The 21,604-nt window shown below is 48.8% G+C and overlaps 1 protein-coding gene across 1 annotated transcript in view; it reads left to right on the top strand.

The window, feature by feature from the left end:
* Window positions 1–21,604, top strand: part of STK32B (serine/threonine kinase 32B) — a 361,511-nt gene that overhangs the window by 299,477 nt on the left and 40,430 nt on the right. The window contains exon 6 of the mRNA XM_021100993.1: window positions 1,062–1,151. Coding sequence (XP_020956652.1) covers window positions 1,062–1,151 — 90 coding nt within the window. The remainder of the gene's footprint in view (window positions 1–1,061; window positions 1,152–21,604) is intronic.

Raw genomic sequence — 21,604 nt, 5'->3', positions numbered from 1 at the left:
TTCTGTCTCCCTCCTTCCTCTCTGTCTCGCTTCCTTCCCTCCCAGGTTTCTGGAACACCCATTGCCAAGGTCATGCAGCCTCTCCATGTCCCAGCCATTACGGCGGCTGGATGGAAAGTGGCCTCAACTCCCCGCCCCCCCCTCCCCAACTCAATTCATCACGTCCTACGTACGAAGGCCCCACTGAGCAGACAGACAGACAGCAGAACCAGGGGGTCCTCTGGGCCTGAGGAGCCGCTCTTCACGCCCCTCCCCACCCACTGCTTCCTGAGGGAGCTGGACTCCCCTGTCTCATTTGTTTATCAGAAGTGTTCACTGTCTGGACCAGGGCCTCGAAACTTTAATCCCTAAAAATGATGTCTCTCAATGTGTTTATTTATATAAAATGCACATATACCACCAAAAAATTCACATGATAAAACTTGCGTGTAAAATAGATGTGTTTCACCTCACACGTGTATAAATGCGTATACGTGTGTTGCAGGGTGGGAATATTTGAGGTCTATCTTAGCAAATCATAATTACCCAACACAGGTTACCACCTGTAGTCGCCACGTCTTATTCATCTCGGAGCCCCAAGTTTGCATCCTTTTACCAAATTGTCCCTATTTTCCGCACCCCTGGCCCCTAGCCACCATCCTTTTCCTCCCAGTTTCTATGGGTTTGACTTTTTATGTTTCGATTCCACATGTAAGTGAGACCATGTGTTACTTGTCTTTCTCTGACTTACCTCACAAAACATAATGCCTTCAAGGTCCATCCTTCTTATCACAAATGGCAGAATGTCCTTCTGTCTCAGGGCTGAATAATACACCGTTGTATCCGCTTACCACGCCGCATTTATCCATTGCTCCGCTGGTGTCACTATGGGTTCTTTCCATAGCTTGGCTTGAAATAGACACTTCTAAAGTGTCCCATAAAACACGACTGTGAATAGAAGTTCTAGTCTTTTCTTCCTGCACCCCCCGCCCCCGGGCGAACCACAGCTTTAAATCAGACAAGGCGGTGACCCCGCTGCCTGCAGCTCTTGCTAACTGCCGTTTCTGACGCTCTGTCCCCAGGACACGTCCACATCGCAGACTTCAACATAGCCACGGTCGTCAAAGGTGCAGAAAAGGCCTCCTCCATGGCGGGGACCAAGCCGTACATGGGTGAGTGTCCCAGGCCCCTCTGCTGTGTCACCCCCCGCCCCCACACCAGGCCCCAGCCATGCCCAGTTCATGCAGGCCTTGTGCTCTCTCTGCCCGGACGACGCTCTCCTGTTTTCCAGAGAAGTCCTACTCCACCCGAACGGTTGGCTCCAGCTCAGGGCAGAACAAATAAACAGCAAATCCTTTTTCTTTTCTGTTAACGTCCAGTAGGGTTGCCAGGATACAGTTTGGGGGGTTGTCATTGGGGGTCTTAGGTACACAGCACTCTTCCAGCGGGGTTTCAGGTGGGTTTTTCTTTAGGACTTTGGGTGGAAATGTCACTTTTGGGGATACATTCTGTTCCCTTAACTTTAATTTTCATCGTTAAGGTCGCCTGTTCTCTGAATGTTGGATCTTCCTTGCCAATCTTCAACATTTGCCATTTTTCTAATCTTTCTTATCTCTTTCATCATAAATTTAATTTTTTCTTTCTTTTAAAGGATTCTCTGTTGTGTTTATTTGCTTTGGGTACTTTTTTAGTAAAGTGTTTATTTCTGGAGTAATTTTCTCTGTGTTTCTAATGTTCTCCTGAATTCTCTTGCCAGATTTCTGAGTAAGTTCTAATTTGTGTGTTCTTTTATGTCTTGCATAATTTTTAAAATATCTAATATTAGTTATTAATTCTTAATGGATGTATTAGTCATCAATGGCTATATAAAAACAACCACATCAAACAAAACCTAGCGGCTTAGAATAGTAACAATCTGTTATTTATCACAGTTCTGCTCCTTGGCTCAGTGGTTCTTCTGCTGGTTTGGGCTGGACCCACTCGTTTGGCTGGTGGGTGAGCTGGAGGCTGAGGTCAGCCAGGGCAGCTGAGATGAAAGGTCTGCTCTATGTGGTCTTTGGCATCAAGGGGACTAGATGAGCTTGCTCACTTGGTGGCAACCGTTTCAAGAAAGAGAAGGAACTCCCATGTGCTTCTCAAGCCTCTGCTTGCATCACATTTCCTGACATCCAATTGGCCAGAGCAAGTCACATGATGAAGACCAAGGACCACGTGGGAGGGGACCGCCCTGGGCATGGACACCAGATGGCCTGACTCATTGGGGAACCATCAATGGAACCATCTACCGCCCTGTTTCTCTTGAAAGCGCTTTTACTGCCATGTCATTCTGCTCTCTATTCTCTTCTCCCTTACAGTAACTTTGCATGGAATTCAGCTGGGATGCTTGGTATTCATTTTTCCTGTAACATTAGTTTTCCTGAACCTTAGGAAGATGGCGTGGCTCGGGGTAGCTTTTCTAACAGACTTGTCTCTCTCTCTCTTTTTTTTTTTTTTTTTTTTTTTTTTTTTTTTGCTTTTTAGGGCCACACACATGGCATATGAAAGTTTGCAGGCTAAGGGTTGAATCGGAGCTACAGCTGCCAGCCTACACCACAGCCACAGCAACGTGGAATCCCCGACCCACTGAGTGGGGCCAGGGATCAAACCTGCATCCTCATGGACCCTCCCTGGATTCGTTTCCACCGAGCCACGATGGGAACTCCCAGACAGACTCTTCTGTCCTTGATGTGACATGTCACAACCCAAGGCAGCTTCCCTGGGATTTCCTGGCCCAGTTCTCTTGCCCACTTCTGTCTGAACCTCCTCTTTCTCCACGGGATCTGTCCTAAAAGGGAGCTCTGGCTGGATTGATGAAAGCTGGTTCTGGACTGTCCAGCCCCTGCAGAATGTACCAAGGGCCCTTTTCACTCACATGAGATAGGGTTGCACAAGCCCCTCTCCGTTTCAGCAGCTTGCTGGCTATTTCAGAGTTCTCTGTTCTCTAGTTCATGCCAGGCTGCCTTGGTTTTTCTTCATTACTTTCCTTCAGTACAGAAATCAATGCCACAGAGGGCTTATCACTGTTGTGGGTTTATTCCTACCTGCTAATATTTTGGGGTCTGCAGGGGACAGCTTCGTTTTGTAGCAAATATTGCCCATGGTTTTTGATTTAGATCTTTATCTACTCTGCCAGTGTTCACATGTGGATTGTGGAGACTCAAAAACTATGTCATCATCTTCCCAGAATCCACTTCTTGTACCCTTCTACCCTTGTACCCTTTTATTTCGTACACTTCTTGTACGAAATAAATTTCGTAAATGAGGTTTGGCAATAAATAATGGCAAAACAGTACTTTTTAGTATTTGCTGTGTACCAGGCATTCCATCCGTAACCCTGTTTAATCCTCACCAACATGAAGTAAGCACAGTTCGTTATTCCCCTTTTTTTTTCTTTTTAGAGACACACCTGCAGCATATGGAAGTTCCTAGGCTAAGGGTTGAATCAAAGCTGCAGCTACCAGCCTATGCCACAGCCACAGCCACACTGGACGAGCCACATTGCAACCTACACCACAGCTCGTGGCAATGCTGGAGCCTTAACCCAGGGATAGGACCTGCATCTTCATGGAGACTATATGTCTGGTTCTTATCCCACTGAGCCACAGCGGGAACACCTATTCCCATTTTAGAGTCTGGGAAACAGGCTGAGAGAGGTGACCTGCCCAGATTGACAGTGGTGGTGAGCGCAGACCTGGGTCAGTGTGAACCAGATGGGCAGGTCTGTCCACTTCAGAGGCCCCTTGGGATGCCAAATCCAAACCCCAATAAGGCTTTGACTATGGATGATCTTTCTGAAATCCCCTTCCAGAAGGATCCAGAGCTGGGAAGGTCTGTCCAAAGAGGTCTCTGCTTTAAGATTCAACAGGGGAGTTCCCATCCTGGCTCAGCGATGAACAAACCCGACTAGTATCCATGAGGACACGGGTTCAATCCCTGGCCTTGCTCAGTGGGTTAAGGATCCGGCTTTGCTGTGAGCTGTGGTGCTTGGATCCCGCATGGCTGTGGCTGTGGTGTAGGCTGGCAGCTGCAGCTCTAATTTGATGCCTAGTCTGGGAACTTCCATATGCCATGGGTTCGGCCCTAAAAAAAAAGACAAAAGATACACACACAAAAAGATTCAACAGGGATGGGATGAGCAGGACTAGGAGATGGAGGATGGGAGAGGAGAAGGGAGAAGGCTACTCCGAGCTTCTGGATCAGGCAGCAGAGTGGGTCACAGTGACATTGACCGGGTGGGGAACACCGAAGGGGCAGCAGGTGTGTGGAGGGTGAGTTGGAATGTCACGCATCTGTAGGGACTCCGGACATTCGAATGGACTCTGAGCATCTGAGAGCGATGTGGGCTGGATTTGCGCAGGGAGGCGGCAAAGCCAGGGCAGTGACGGGGTCCTCGGGGAGGACACAGGAGGGAAGATCCCTGATTCCAAGCCTGGGAGCACCTTGCCGGAGGGAGAGGCCGGGGAGTCATCATCTCCAGAGGAAGGGCGGAGAGAGAGGTTTCAGCAGAGAAGAATGCAGAATCCTAGAAATTAGTTCCAATTGCCTTTTGACCCTTCCTTCCCTCCTTCCTTCCTTCCTTCCTTCCTTCCCTCCTTCCTCTTTTTAGGGCCGCACTTGTGGCATGTGGAAGTTCTCAGGCTGAGGACTGAATCAGAGCTGCAGCTGCCGACCTACACCACAGCCACAGCACCACCAGATCCGAGCCACATCTGCTAGCTACGTACGCTGCTGCTTGCGGCAACGCCGGATCCTAAACCCACTGAGCGAAGCCAGGGATCGAGCCCGCATCCTCATGGATACTAGTCAGGTTTTTAACCGGTTGAGCCACAACAGAGACTCTGCCCTTGGGCTATCTCTGAAAGCCAACTGATCTCTGGACCCGTGGAGAAAGGCAACCGTGTTTTTCCAATCCTGACCTCGGTCTTTCTGCTTTGCCGCTGTTCGTGGCAGACTTCCCTGGGCTGCATCAGCCTCGCGCTCTGGTTTCCCGCTCGGGTCTGTGACAGCTCTGTCCTGGCTCTCCGCCTCCGGGAAAGCAGGCCCCGGGGTGGGGGTGGGGGTGAACCCAGTTGGCCACTTTGCACAGTGGATCCACCCACGAAAGAGAGAAGAAAAGCAACAGGTATCGCGACCCTCCTGCATGTCTGTCATCACATTTACTTCCCTAGGAGATCCACGTCAGGTTTCTACCACTCTCTCATTTTATATGCATACGAGTAATCCAAGGCCCAGAGAGGTTAGTTAACCTGCTCAGAGTCACACAGCTGGCAAATGAAGGAAGCAGCATTTGAAGCCACGTCTGTTTGTGTGCCAAGTCCATGTTTTTGCCACTATACCAAGCTGCCTTTATGACACTGAGTTCTTATATCAGAAAGCCACTTTTCTCAGATAAGAAAAAAGTGTATTGTCCCAGCTGTATCTAGGATTCTAGGATTCAGAGCTTCTAGTGTCCTTTTTTTTTTTTTTTTTTTTTTTTTTTTTTTTTTTTTTTTTTTTTTTTTAGGGCCATACCCCGGCATATGGAGGTTCCCAGGCTAGGGATCTAATCAAAGCTACAGCTGCCGGCCTACACCACAACCACAGCAGCAAGGGATCTAAGCTGCATCTGCGACCTACACCACAGCTCATGGCAACGCCGGATCCTTAATGCACTGAGCAAGGCCAGGGATTGAACCTGCAACCTCAGGGATCCTAGTCGGGCTTGTTACCGCTGAGCCACAGTGGGAACTTCCAGGAGAGTCTCTTTAATAAGTGCTGTTGGCAAAATTGGGTATCCACCTGGAAAAGAATGAAATGGGACCCCTCAGCCTCGTGGTTCCTAGTCTGGTTTGTTTCTGCTGCGCCATGACAGGAACTCCTAGTGTCCTTTTAATTGAAGAAGCTTCAGTACTGAATTAATGAATGAGATTTTTATTAGTTTTAGAGAGCCCAACTGATTTACCAAATGGGTATATTTTCAGACACTTTAAAGGTTGGCAGTGAGGGGGGTGTTGGGGTGAGGGGTCACCCAGTAAAGCAGTTCTCAGGGCTGTAGATTCCTGACATCTAATGGCAGGTTTGTTGGTTTCACTCACTTGAGCTGTTCAGTTCAAAGTCCCAATAACATGTTCCCAGAATGTTCCAAACACGGATTCAGAGAACGGGCTGATGAGTAAGCTCCCAAAGGTTGCTCACGAAGGATGATCCCGGAAGAAACATTAGCATAGAACTGAATTTCCATTAATTAAAAGAGTCGATGGAAGGCACAAAGAGGGGGAAAAAGCTCTGAAATGCACCAGCTTAGAAGTTTGGAAACGTTCCAGCAGCTGCTCGGGCTTCAGAGTTTACTCATCTGAGAGGAAACGAAGAGCTGAGCGTTCCTTGAGCAAACACGGAGCATTTCGGCGGCGCAGGGCTTGGAGTCAGGCGCGGGGGCGCGGCGGCGCGGGGGTGCATATGCATCCCTGACCTCAGGGCCTCAGCACCTGCAGGGGAGACGGCTGTGCGGGAATGGATGTAAGCAGGTGCCCATCAAGACGGACTCCCGAGAAGGGGACCCTCTGAGTTAGACCCTGAGGATGTGTTTGGAGCCCACCTTCCAGGCGAGGAGGAGGAGGAGAGGCCCGTTCAGCCCATGCAAAGGCAGTGGCATGCCAGCGTGGTGGGCTGGGAGGCCCTAGCAGTTACTTTTTTTTTTTTAATAGAACAAGAGGAGGTGGGAGGGAGGGATGAGGCAGCACCAGGGTCTTGAATGCCGTGGTGAGGGCGACAGAGACAGAGGAAAGGTCAGTGCTGGGGACGGTCATCAGACTCATGGGACCAGGCTCAAGGGTGGCCTTGGAGAAGCAAATGGGTATCCAGGCTTGCCACGAATGGGTCCCAGCAAAGTGTGGGCTACAGCCAGCGTGGGGCAACTTGGGTGTCTTCCTTGTAGCAGCTGGGTGAACGTAGGCAAATCTCCTAATGCATGTAAAGCGTATAATACAATACAATGCACACAAAGTGCTTGGCATAGTGAACCTCAAACCAAGGGTCCCGACAGTGTCCTCATCTGAGAACTAGGATTAAAGGTTATTCAGTCTGTCTTGCAGGTCGTGAGGATTTCATGATGTGACCATGGAAGGTATGCAACACGGAGCCTGACAAATGGGCGATGCGACCAGCGGGTGGCTAATTATTATGATTGCTGCTGTGGTCCTTGTTAGTATTCAGATGACTGATTATTTGGTTTCTGCTGCGCCCTGGGAACCCTCTGACATCCCGTTACCTCATGGAGTGTGCAGTCTAGTTGAGGAAACAGACCCCAAACAAATCCTAGTGCATAATAGGAGCTGGGTCTGCTGGGGGATAGTGGGTGCCCTGGGGGGTCTTGGGGCCGGTGCCCTGTCAGTGTCACCCAATGTGAGTTCCTTTCTCTAGGATGCTGCAGGGAGCAAACACGGATGGCTGCTCTGACACCATGGCAATGCTTGTATTCTCTTTGTAGAAATGATGGAGGCTAAAGGAAGTCAAGTTTGCGGCCCCTGTGCCAGAGAAAGTGACAGAGATGGCATGCAGACTCGGGCCAGTAAGGCTCCAGGTCCCAGTATCTTTCCTGAGAACCTGCCAATCATCCATCCACCTATCCAGCGTCCATCCATTCATCCATCCACCCGTCCATCCATCCATCCATCCATCCATCCATCCATCCACCCGCCCGTCCATCTACCCATCTATCCATCCATCCATTTATCCATCCATCCATCCATCCATCCACTCATCCATCCATCCATCCATCCATCCAATGGAGGTTTATGCAGCACCTTACATGTCCAGGCAGAGTTCTATGGACTAAACATACATCTGTGAACAAGCAAGCAATACTCCTGCCTTCATCGGTCTGGCTGTTTATGAGAGAGACCATCACGATACAAACCATAAAACCCATAAATCTGTAGTTTGAGATGTTTATTTTTGAGGAGCAATTTTCGTGCAGTGAAATGCACTCCTTTAGCACAGAGTGCTGCGAATTTGGACAAACCCACAGTCACACATCCCCCCCATAATAAAGCTAGAGAACAATGCCATCGCCTCCAAATTTCCTTCCTCTCCTATGGTTTTGACTCTTCCAGAAAGTCATAAAAACAGAATCGTATTGTCTCTAACCTTTTGAATCTGGCTTTTTTACCCAGAATGATGTGTTTGAGCTGTATCTATGCTGTGTGGATCAGTGGCTTTCCTTTTGACAGCTACGTGCAACTCCTTTGGCTGAATATACGTAGTTGGTTTATACCTTCACCAGTTGAAGGGCATTTGAGTTGGTTCCAATTTTACAAAATTATAGACAGGCTCATCTACAAACTTAGGCTTCTTCTTCTCTCGAATAATTACCCAGAAGTGTGATTGCTGTGTCATGTGTAGTGTACCTTTAACTTTCGGAGAGACCGACAAACCCTTGAACGTAGTTTCATTTGCTTATTTGCCATCCACACACCTTCTTTGTGAAGTATCTGTTCAAAGCATTGCCCATGAATTTATTGGATTATCTTGTTTTTATTTTTAGACTTTGAGTTCTGTGTATATTCTAGATATAAGTGCTTTACCAGATATGTATTTTGCAAATATTTTCCCCATTCGGTATCTTGTCTATTACGTTAATAGCTAAGAGTCTTTTTAAGAGCAGATGTTTTAAATTTGAATGAAGGTCACTTTTTTAATTTTTCATTTATTGGTCATGTCTTGAGTGTCACAGCCACACAAATTTTCCTCCCATGAGGTCACAAAGATTTTTCTCTTTTGTTTTCTTGTTGAAGCTTTATACGTTGGGTTTTATGTTTAGAGCTATAGTCCATTTGGGGTTCCCTTTTGAAATGGTGTAAAATGTGGGTCAAGCTGCATTCACCTGCAAACGCTGTCCAATTGTTCCAGCACCGTTTGTTGAAAAAGACTGTTCTTTCTCTCTGCCACCGGCTTTGCCACTTCATTAAAACTCAGTTGGCTATTGGTATATATGGGTCTATTTCTGGATTCTCTTCGGTTCTGTTGATCTATTTGTTTATGCCTTGGCTGATCTCATACTTTTCCTGTAGCTTTATAATAATACTCAAAATCAGGTACTGAGAGTCCTTCAACTTTATTCTTCTTTTCACGATGATTTTGCCTATTCTATATCCTTTGCCTTTTCATGTGAGTTTTAGAATCAGGTTGTTGATGTCTCCCCAAAAAAATCCTGCTGATTTTTGTTAAGACTGCACTGAATGTCTAAGCCAGTTTAGAAAGAAGTGACATTCTGACGATGTTGAGTCCTCTAAACCATAAAGACAGGGTGTCTCTCCAAATATTTAGGTGACTTTGGATGCTTTCATCAGTGCTGTATAGTTTTTAGCATACCAATCTTGCAATATTTTGTTACACTTTTACTTATCTTGCAAATGTTGGGTGTTATCCCCATGGTACATTCTTTTGTAAAAAAAAATTAGTTACTTGTTATTAATTGCTAATTTGTAGAGATACGGTTGATGTTTGTGTGTTGACCTGATATGCTTTAATTTTGCTAAATTTGTTTATCAGTTCTGGTGGCTTTTTAGTCAATTCTTTGGGCTTTCTATGTAGACAATCGTGTTTGCAAGGAGAGCTAGTTTTGTTTCCTCCTGTCCAGTCTGCATGCTTTTCCTTTGTCTTGTTGCCCTAGCTAGAACATGTAATACACTTGGTCTTGATCCTGCTTTTAGTCGGAAATCAATTAGTAGTGTTTTTGTTGTTGTTTTATGGCTAAGTATGATATTAACTCTAAGTTTTTGTAGTTGCTCTTTGTCCAGTTAAGGAAATTTCCTTCTATTTCTAATTTTCGGAGCTTTTTTAATCATAAATGCATGTTGATTTTTTTTTTTTTGAGCGTTGTCAAATATCTTTCCTGCAATGATTAAGACAATCTTATGGGTTCTCTTCCATAATCCTGGAAATACACTGACCAATTTTAGAATATGTTGAATCAGCCTGATGGTCCCAGAATAAATCCCACTTGATCATAATGTATGATACGGCGTCAGTGTGCTCATATGTCATTTACAATGTTTACATGTAGGGTCACGAGGAATATTTGTTTACTTGCACCATTTTTCTGTGATTGTGATATCAGAGTAGTGCTGGTAATTTACATAGGAAATATTCCCTCCTCTTCTACTTTGCAGAAAAATTTATGTAGAATTGGTATTATTTCTAATATATATTTGGCAGAATTTGTATATATTTGCTGCATCTCTGGCACTATATTGGTTTTTTTTTAATTAGTGTTTCCATCTGATTCTCCCATAATTTCCATCTTTTAATGCATGTTGTCCACCTTTCCTGTAGAACCTTTAAAATAGATTAAATTTCTTGTCTGTTAGTTCTAATATCTAGTTCATCTCTGAGTATGGTTCTGCTGATTGCTTTGTTTCTTCACACTGGGTTTTTGTTTTTCCTTTGTCATGCGTCTTGTAACTTTTGGTTAAAAACTGGTCATTTTGTGTGGATAGTGTTTATGCCTGGAAAAGGAACTGCCTCTTCTACTACTATGCCTTTAGTTGTGTGTGTGAGCAGAATTGGGTCAATCTCTAATCAGGAGTTGATCTGGGTTTGGGTTTTTGTTTTGTTTTGCTTTTTTTAGGGCCACCCTCACAGCATATGGAAGTTCTCAGGCTAGGTATTGAATCAGAGCTATAGCAACTGGCCTACACCACAGTCACAGCAACTCAGGATCCGAGCAGTGTCTGCGACCTATACCACAGCTCATGGCAATGCTGGATCCTTAACCCACTGAGCGAGGCCAGGGATTGAACCTGCATCCTCATGGATACGAGTCGGATTCACTTCCACTGCGCCGCAGTGGGAACTCCTGCCATGGTCCTCCTTAATGCACCTCCTCTGGAGTTAGGTTGGGATGGAGTTGCCAAGGTGTTTTCCCCAATGTTCCTGTCCTGCCTCCTGCTTTAAGCTCTCCCTGTGATCCTGAGCCTCGAAGAGGTTCTCACTGCATTCTTCTGTTCCCCAGCAGGTGACTTCTGCTTCTTGTTACTTGACACTCTTGATCTGATTAGGGGCTGGGCAGAGAGTGTTACCTGTTGCCTTGATTCATCCAGCCTTAGGCAGGCTCTGTGTCCTTGGGTCGTGCAGGTGGGTCTTTCTCACTCATCTTTCTCCCAACAGTGGGAAACCACAAATGCCTGAGCCCAGGAGGATTTTCTCTCCCTTCCCCGGGGGTAGAGACTTTGTTTTTCTCTTCCCTCCCTCACCTTCTCCTGTGCTCTTCATGGTACAGGAATCTGCTGCTCTTCCTCCATTCGCATCAGGCTTTTGCTCCTTAGGGCAGGTGGATCCAGGAAAGGCTTTGTCCGCAAAGCAGTAGCTGCTCTCTTGCCCAAGTCCTCCATCATCAAGACAGGCTTTCTACAACCTCCTGCCCTGTTCCAGACTTTGTCATGGGCACCCAGCGAGGGAGAGGGGTCTGCGAGGAGGTGCAAATTCCCCTTGTATCTGGACAAACAGTGATTCTACTCTCTCCCTTGAGTTCTGGCACAACCTTTAGCAATGCCGTGAAATTGAGCATCTTCACCCAAGTCTGTGTTCTCCTACCCCTCTCCTCTTGCTACTGCTGCTCCCAGCATTCCCAGATAGAAATGATCAGACGGGGGCAGTGGTTTCAGTTCATCTCAGATTAATATGTATGTGAGATCTGGGTTCATCTGCCAAGATACAAAGCCAAAGAAACCTGAATCACCCCCAGGGGATCCAGACAGAGGCCGATGTCTGCTTTCTGCGGCTTTTCCCCACACTCTAATCAAAGACTGATAACGGAGGCCTTGAGTCAGTTGGGAACATGTACAGCATGTATGTCTGTGAGTTGGGCTTTCATTTACGTGTGCCTTTCATTTCTCATTCAATCATGAATTGATACAGGAATAATCAGGCCACATCTGTTGGGAACTTGCTATGAGTCAGTCCCTGCTCTGAGTCACGTAATTATCTCATTATGGGGTGGGGCTGTTATTATCCCACAGAATCTGAGACTTACGCAGAGCTTACGGTGTGCTTGTCCAGGAGGAGGAGTTCCCGTTGTGGCTCCGCAGCAGCAAATGCAATTAGCATCCATGAGGATGCATTTTGATCCCTGACCTGGTTAAGGGATCTGGCATTGATATGAGCTGTGGTGTAGATCACAGATGCAGCTCAGATCTGATGTGGCTGTGGCTGTGGTGTAGCCCGGCAGCTGCAGCTCTGATTCAACTCCTCGCCTGGGAGCTTCCATATGCTGCAGGTTCGGCCCTGAAAAGCAAAAAAAAAAAAAAAAAAAAAAAAAAAAATTGTGCATGTCCATTGATAAATAGCAAAGGCAGCCACTGAGATTCAAAGCCAGGATTCTGTGAAACTTCAGCCTCTTTCCCACTCTGATCCCTTGAGCATCTACCTACATCTGGACCAGCCTCGTGCTAATCCCTTAGGTATGGGGCCTGCCTTGGTCATATCTCTGTTCAAACAGCTCCCAGTCCAGTAGGACAATGGACATAGTTATCCTTAAATAAGATATGGCATGATCACTGCTGCAGGGGAGGAAAAGACAAAGGTTTGGTGAGACTCCAGAACATAGATTGATGGAATAGGGGATGGAAAGAGGGGAACTGAGGAACAGGAAGGGACTTGATGAACACTCCACAGTGGGTGTAAAATTTGGTCTGGGTTTTGAGGTATGAATAGGAGTTCGTGAGTAGAAAAATAGGGTAAAGAGTATGAGGCAAATCATGGAAGATTAAAAATATAAAGTGTGTCCTATTCTTTGAGGTTGGCACAGTGGGCACAGTAAAGACAGTGGCCAAAATATGAAGAGATTGGAGCCTGTTTTTAGGATGTTTTCATGCAAAGGAGTTTGACCTTTATTCTATCATTTTAAGTAGAAAACTTTGGAGTGGTTTTAATTAAGCGATTTAACCATGTGAATGATAATGCAATAATAATAATGTTAGACTACATTTATTGAAATTTACTTTGTGCTCAGTAAGTGCATACGGAACTTCATTTTTTTCTTCATCATAACAGTATGTAGCGGATATTGTTATTCCTTTTTACGGATGAGGAAAACCGAGGCACACGGAAAAGGCGAGGCAGTAAGCCTGGGTTCCGCTGCAGGTCGGAATCCTCGCCTCACTCACACCTCCTTCAGTCTCTCTGTTGCATTGATTCTACTGACTTAGAAACGTGACTCAGGAGCAGGCGCGAGGTGGGACCAGTGAGCTCCAGGCTGACGTGTGAGGGGCTGTCATGAGTCCAGACGGAGATGAGAAAAGGACCAGAGAGGCGAGAAAGATTCGATGAGTCTTGAGAACCACTTAGATGATCCAAAGCATTGGCTGGGGGGAGGGCGGGGTCCAGGAGCCTCCCAAGTTTCTGACTTTGTGCAGCTGAGCCTCAGAGGAGACCGAGGACCCAAGAGAAGGGACAGCTGGAAAGGGAGAGTTTGGCTTGGACAGACTGAATACGCGATGCCTGTGGGGCTCTCGGTGGAGGTGTCCAGGAGGCAGTTGGCTGCACAGATCTGACCATCCTTCCAGCCTCCGGGCCGTGCAAGCCGGAGACAGGTCTTGCCCTGAAGAAAGGCTCAGTGGGCAGGAGACCTGGGCTCTGGTCCCAGCTGGGCTGGAGGCCCCCTCCTCCAACAGGCTTTTACCTTCTGCCCTACAAAATGTAGGAGAGAAAGGAAATGACCCCTCTAGGCTGAAATGTGGTATTTCTACGTTCCTGGTCCAGAGGAGGCCCTGACCTGTGGAAACAGATCCCGGAAGCCCGTCCGCTCGTAAGCTAGACTCTGAATCCTGCGCCACACTCCCAGCGGCACCAGAAGCTTCAGGAATATTCATAGCGCTAAAGCAGCAGGCTAATAATTATAACGTTGGAGGTTTCCGTGGTTTTTTCTGTATTTTTAGTCTAATGAGGAATTAAACTCTGCATGCCGTGCATAGCATGGCAAGCCTACTAAAAGCATATTCACATTTCCTGGGGCATCTCTGCTTGCTTTTCTGCAGGGCCTATTCTGTGATGGCCCTTGGAATCCAGGCTCACTTTCCATCTGAAACCTGCCTTGGCAGAATTGCGCAGCTGCCGGTAGAAATGGTTGGGGTCGGGGGTGAGGCTGACCTTTCCAGGCCACTAGGTCGTGCTGGGGAGGCAGTTTCTGTGAAGCCCAGTGTCCACCCAGCATGTTCCCTCATGGGCTCACAGGTACCACAAAAGATGCTGGGGATGTATTGAGGGAGGAAGCAGGTGCTGCTGGGGACTGAGATTCAAGAGCCGCTTTTATTCACGTACCTGCTAATGGCAAACCACTTCTATTATTTGCTTTTGGATTCTCTGGAAACCTTAATGTCTTCAAATGTAGAATTCCTGGATCTTTATAAATACTCTTTTTTTTTTTTTCTTTTTCAGAGCCACACCCGCAATATATGGAAGTTCCCAGGCTAGGGGGGCAGCATCAGAGCTGCAGTTGCCTGCCTACACCACAGTCACAGCAACATGGGATCTGATCCATGTCTGTGACCTACACCACAGCTCAGGGCAACACCAGATCCTTAACCCACTGAGCGACGCCAGGGATCAAACCCGCGTCGTCATGGATACGAGTTGGGTTCATTACCGCTGAGCCACAAGGGGAGCTCCCTTCATAAATACTTTTGATTTTGGTTCCAATTGAATTCACAGATTTAATACATTGACCATGGAGAGATTTTGAAATATAAAACATGAAGTTTATATTGTATGTATGCGTGTATATATATGATACATTATTTTTCTTTTCGGCATACACCTGCAGATGGAATGATTTAGTGGAAAATGTCTGGATTTTGAAGGAGGCAGAGCAAGGACCCTGGGGCATGCAGGAGGGGGCCGGGGTTCAGCCAAGACTCAGCACCCCGGTAGCTGTGTCACCTGGGTGTTCATTTCACCTTCTTCAAGCCCGGCTTCCTCAAACGAAGATAATAGTCGTACTTGCCTCAGCAGGTCCTTGGAGAGGAAAAGGAGATGACGCATGTGAGACTGTGACAAGCGCTTGATAAATGTCAGCTTTCCTGCAGAGTCAACGATGCATATGAGGAAACCTCAAGAGCTTCTAGCCCATACTAGATGCTCAATAAATGGCCACTTCAGGAATGCAACTCTCAGTGTTGTAAAGAAAACTAATGGCCATAATAATAATGGAACAGGAGTTCCTGTCACGTCTCAGCCATTACAAAACCAACTAATATCCATGAGGATGCAGGTTCAATCCCTGGCCTCACTCAGTGGGTCAAGGATCTGGCGTTGCCGTGAGCTGTGGTGTAGGTCGCAGATGCGGCTCAGATCCCGAGTTGCTGTGGCTGTGGCGTAGGCTGGCAGCTACAGTTCCGATGAGACCCCTGGCCTGGGAGCGTCCATATGCCATGGGTGTGGCCCTAAAAAGACAAAAAAATAATAATTATAAATAATGGAGCAGCTGTGCTGAGTCTTCGGCTGAAAGTCATTCAGAGCAACACCCTTCTGCTCACTGTCTCCACAGCCCTGAACTTGCCCCTTTACCTCTCTGCACCCCAGTTTCTTCCTCTGTGGCTTGGGGTGCTTTGAGGATGGGTGGGAGGAATGATGCACACATCAGTTCTGCACGACTGTTTTGTGCACAGTGATGACAGTTGCAGTTGGCATTTCCAGTGGCTCGAGATGGAGTCCGGGTTGGCCCTTCCCCCTCAGGGCATTGACGTTTTAGATGTTGTTCTGGTGGGTTTTTTCCTTCTGCAAGGCCTTGGGGAATTTCATTCCTCCGTCACCCCCGCAGGTGTACCCAGACCTTGGACCCTGGACGGCCTTTCTGGGCGTGGCCAGAGCCACTCCCCCTGCCACCACTGCTTAGTTTGCCATTTGCTGTCCCGGGCCCCCTCAAGGTGTCTTTGCCACTCACTTCGCACCAGGAACCCGCAGTCCTGGCCTTGACAGTGTCAACCCAGAACAGCCTGGTTCCCTCCTTGGTGGGACGCACAGCATCGAGCCCACATTCCGCGTCACTGTCAGATCAAATGGGTTCATACATGCTCAGCTCTTAAAACAAGGTTTGGTGCGTGACAGACGCTCCGTAAAGATGAGCTATTTTTTTTTTGGCTGCACCCGCAGCACGCAGAAGTTCCCAGGCCAGGAATCAAACCCTTGCCCCAGCAGTGACAATGCCAGATCCTTAACCTGCTGAGCCAGCAGGGAACTCAAAGATGAGCTATTTTTATTAGCAGAATGTCAAGCGCTCAGAACAGTGCTTGGTGTCCAGCAAGGGCTGTATAGTGGTTGCTATTCTTTAATGATCATTCATTTATTGAGTCGGTCGTCAGACCTTTCTCAAGTGTTGTCTTCATGCCAGACAAGGCTTGGGGCACCAGGGAGAATGTGACAGTCCCTTCCTTCAGGGGGCTCCGAGTCTAGCAAGATGCCTAGGGATGGTGGGGGTAAGAGGAAGCCTTAACCTCGTTTGGAGGGAGGGGGATGGTAAGACAAGAATAATGGCAGTGATGTCTCTGGAGGAATCCATGACACATGGAAAGAAGCATGCAGGAGTTCCCACTGTGGCTCAGCTGGTTAAGGACCCGACTAGGTTTGATCCCTGGCCTCGCTCAGTGGGTTAAAGATCTGGCATTGCTGCAGCCTGCAGCATAAGGTCACAGATGCGGCTCAGATCTTGCATTGCGGTGGCTGTGGCAGAGGCCTTGGCTGCAGCTCCCATTCTACCTCTGGCCTGGGAAATTCCTACATGTGGCCCTAAAATGGAAAAGAAAAGAAAGAAGCATGCAGAATGTCTGGTACACAGTCGATGCCTAGAATTGGTAACTCTAGAGCTGTACTCTTTGTAGATTAGGGGAGAGGGGAAGAGATAGACAGGCAGGGTATTCTAGGAACAGCAGGCAGTGTGTAGCTGAAATCGAGAGTGGCCACAGGCAACCCCATGGCCGAAATACAGCTTAGAAGATCTGCAGGCAGGAGCTGAGGGGCCGAAGTGCTGGACCGCAGAACTTAGAATTTACCCTCCAGGCCACATGGGTTTCTAGCCCTAGTACCTTGTACTCTTCCACTGAAAAATCAAAAAGATTCCAGGATCAAGTTCAGTAAATTTCTAAGTCTGGAGTCATTAAAGGCTCTAAGAAGTCTGCCAGAAAGAACGTGATGGAACCTCATCATTTCCCAGACGTGTTTGATCTCAGAACCCGTTCTCTTCCCAAATCGATGAGCCTCCCGCGGAGCTGGTGGCATTCTTGGGACACAGACCGTGAACTAGTCTTCATCACAGGAAGACCTCTACTCAGGGGACTTCCCTGGCCTGCGATGCAGATCAGAAAGCTAACTCCTGCATCGGACGCAGGGACAGACTGGAGGAGGCTCTGGAGGCTGGAGGACCGATGGGGAAGCCAGTGCGGGGGTCCAGGGCTAAGGAGGGAGAGTCATGGGCATCGAGGGTTGAATTTTAACTCTTGCAATAAAGGAACTCCCTGAACCTGGGGGTCAGGACCAGGAGTTCTGACTTGAGCCCAGAGCTGGCGAGTCAAGGCACCCTTGTTGTCCTCAAGCCTGGTGGCCAGTTGTGACACAGGAGGGACGACCACCAGATGGTTTCCAAGGGACCCTGCACCCCTGCCACGCTGACATTCCTAGGCAGTGAGCTGTCTCTACTGCTGGAGCAGACAAGCAATGAGCAGGACCAGCTCCAGAGGCTGAGGGTGAAATTGATGTGCAACTGACGTACATTGATTAGGTGAGCTGAGCTCCAGGCCCCTGGAGGAAGCAAAGGAAGGTGAAAGAATGCATGAGGGAGTTCCTGTCCTGCCACAGCAGAAACGAATCGGACTAGGAACCAGGAGGTTTCAGGTTCGATCCCTGGCCTCACTCAGTGGGTTAAGGATCCGGCATTGCTGAGAGCTGTGGTGTAGGTTGGCAGCTACAGCTCCAATTAGGCCCCTTGCCTGGGAACCTCCATATGCCACAGGTGAGGCCCTAAAAAGACCAAAAAAGAAAAAAAAAAAGAATGCATCAGGACGCATTCTCCAGTAAGTCTGTCACCCCTGTCGGTCACCTCAGTACAGGGGCAGGGACCTCGGAGTTGGAAACCGAGAGAGTAACCCTGGGCTCTGCCGTCCCAGCTGGATGACCTGGAGCAAGTTCCCAGCCCCTCTTACTAGGTTCCTGGGGCAGCACAACCAACGTGGTGGCTTGAAGCAGTAGGAATTTATTCTCTCTGGGTCTGGAAGCTGGAAGTTCAATATCAAGGTGTCCACAGAGCTGTGCCCCTTGGAGCTTTTGGTGGCGGGTTGGGGGGGAGGGTGAGCTCCTTCTTTGCTTTTCTGACTTCCAGGGGCTCTCGAGCTTCGTGGGCATGTGGTCCCATCCCTCTGCTGCCCTCTCCCATGGCCATCTCTGCCTCTCACCCCCCCTCCCCCCGTCCTTTCTCTTATAAAGGCATCAGCCACTGAGTTCAGGGAGCGTCCACCCTGAATCCAAGGTGATTTTGTAACTTAGTCACCTCGGCCAAGTTCCTACGTCTGGTTAAGGGCCCGTTCACAGGTACTGGGGGTTGGCACTTATTTGCCCCCCTCTGCCCCTTCTTGCCTCTGCCTCCTCTCCTGGAGCGTGGAGATCGTCGTGGCGCTAGTCTCACTGGATGGCTGGGAGGCTGAAACGAGGCCGTGTGTACACGCGCCTTCACACAGCAGCTGGCCAGCCGTCGTTTCCATCCTCATTCATCCAGATGTGAAATGACAGTGACAGGCCTGTGCCTCTCCTCCCAGCGCTTAACCTATGTGATGGCCTCAATTATGACTTAGTATCATGTATAGTCTTTTTTTTTTTTTTTTTGGATTAAGGTCTTCGATTTTTTATATGTATTAGATTTTTTTTTTTTTTTTTTTTTAGTGAAGTGTAGTTGCTTTACAAAGTTTCTTCAATCTCTGTTATACGGCAGAGTGACTCTGTCTCAGCCAGCTCCCTGTGCTGTGCCACGGGGCATCAGCCTCGAGTGTGCAGGGGAACCGCGGTGGTCACCTTCCCTGGGCGTGTGGTCACAGGCTGCAGACATTAGTCACGTGGTTGGGCATGACCGCCAAGACCGAATGGGGCAGCAGCTGCTTCTACCCTGAATTCCCAGGGGGCTCGGGGCTGCCAGGCACAGTAAGGATGTATGGGGAGCACCTGGGCACGCAGCCCCTCCTGCCCTCGTGGGCTTGTCCGTGCCTCCCCCACTGTCTGAGCAGATGGACTGGGCTGTCAGCTGTCAGGCCCTGGTTCTGCACAGACCAGCACGATCTGGTGACACCTGCTTTCCTGGAACTCTGAGCACAGAACGAAGGAGGACAAGTACACAGACAGGGAGGAAACTCCTCGGGGTTGGACCTCAGCCTCAGGCTCCATGGGATGCAGAAGAGCACAGCTCAGTGCCTGGAGCCGCTAGGAAATCTAATATCTGCTCTCCAGGTGTGTAATGAGCAGGTGCATCACCACCTTTGAATTCAGGTTGATCTAGGACGGGTAGGAAGGGGCAGACACAAGGATGCTGGAAATGCATAAATACGCTGGAGACCGACAGGTCAGGAGACCGAAGAGGATGGCATTTGGGATGGTCCCAGCCTGACTGCATGGACTGGACGGTGGGGCGCCTACACGTGGTGAGAAGAGGAGGTTTGAAGGACAGTTCTTTCTAGGAAAAACCATGCCCAAGACTTGCGGAGTGCTCACTCTGGACCGGCCAGGCCTCGGGCTTACCTCTCAGCATGCAATGCCTTGTACCTTAATCTCTGAATAAACTGTGACTACGCTCACATTTTATAAAACTGAAGCCCAGAGAACTTGCTAAATTCAGCTCCAGCCCCTCTGACCTTCTTGCCTACATACCACGTGGCTTCCTTTGTGGGGCTCAAATAACCCAAAAGGACATTTCCTCAAACCTCCAATCACACCTTCCCCAGGGTAGACCAAGTATGGTTTTTTTGTGCTTAAATGTTGGGACAAACCTTATTTCAGACTGGGATTTGGCCAGCGTGTAGGGCACCCTTGAGCTCTGCACGGCCCTGCTGTGTGACTCTCTGCCTGCAGCGGTCCCTCTCTGAACCTCTTGGATAAGACGTATCGAGTGATAACTTGACCCAGGGTGGGGATGGGGGGGTTGTGAAGAGGGAAGGAGAACCCTCCGGTGAAAGTGCCATAAACTGCAAAGTCAATGGAGAGGCTCACTAGAGGGCTGCTGGGATTTGGCCACTGGTCAGGTTCGAGGGTCCAGCTGCCAACCCAGAGCCCCGATGGTAGCGTCCTTGTCCACCCTCATCTGCCTCACCCAGCCCTTCCATTTCCACCTATCTGAATGCCAGTCTGAAAGTTGTCGAGATGTCTTGAATCACAGTGTGTCCTGCTTCCCTGCTCTGACACCTGCAAAATGGAATTGCATCCGCAAATTAATTTGCCAGAAATGATGTGCCCTCCCAGGACTTTCCTGGAAGCCATCATGAGCAATTAGACCCCCAGATGCATGCCTGGCCTGGTGAGTTGGGGTTGAGGCAGTAAGATGAACCCACCACCCAGCAGCTTAGGAAGCGGCAGGGCGGGTACCCCAGGACAGCTGCCGTCCGGTGAGGGGTGAGGGTCTCTCACCCTCGGGGCTCCAGCTCCTGTTCTTTTATTGAAATGAGCGTCACGTAACACAGAATGAACCATTGCAGACACGGTGGCATTTAGTGCATTTGCAGTGTTGTGTACCCACCACCTCTGTCTGCTTCCAGAACACTCTTCACCAGAGGACACCCCGTGTGCTCTTGCTCTCAGCTCCTCCCCTCAGCCCCTGGCAATCTCCCAGCTGCCTCCTGTCTCTGTGCATTTACATATTCCAGATGGTGCATGTTAGATCCCACCTATGCTAAAATAAAACTGTCCTCCAGAGTTCCCTTGTGGCACAGCAGGTTAAGGATCCAGCATTGTCACTGTAGCAACTTGGGTTGCTGCAACGGCGCAGGTTCAATCCCTGGCCCGGGAACTTCCACATGCCACTGCTGTGGCCAAAATAAAAATTAAAAAGGAAATCGTAAGAAAAACTCATCCCCGAGACAGGCGCCAGGCACAAAGGTCTCTAACCATCCTCTCTGTCAGGACACCTGACCTGGTGCCGGTGTCAGAGCAGAGTGACATTTATCAAGGTTCTCATCCCCCGGGGTTGCAGTTCCTTCGTCTTCTCTTGGACTTTGCTCCCTATGGTGACCATGACTCATGCTCCAGCACATTCACGTCCTCCCTGGCTTTCCCTGACCCCCCACAGAAGGCCCCCATCGCGCACTCAGGCTGCCCCATTTGTGTTCTGCTCCAAGGGTCGCATCTGTGATGCCCACACCTTGTTCTCCAGCCAGCTCCTAGCTCACGGAGGCCAGGAACCACGTGGCCTGGTGGACAGAGTACTGGCTTTGCCGTCCGCAAAGCTGGACTCCTGGGAGTTCCCGTTGTGGCCAGAGGGTTAAGAACCCAACTAATATCCCATGAGGATGTGGGTTTGATCCCTGGCTTCACTCAGTGGGTTAAGGATCCGGCGTTGCCACAAGCTGCAGTGTGAGTTACAGATGTG

Source organism: Sus scrofa, chromosome 8, assembly GCF_000003025.6.
Source record: "Sus scrofa isolate TJ Tabasco breed Duroc chromosome 8, Sscrofa11.1, whole genome shotgun sequence".
NCBI lineage: Eukaryota > Metazoa > Chordata > Mammalia > Artiodactyla > Suidae > Sus > Sus scrofa.
The sequence above is the reverse complement of the archived record's forward strand: the minus strand, read 5'-3'. Positions and strand labels throughout refer to the sequence as shown.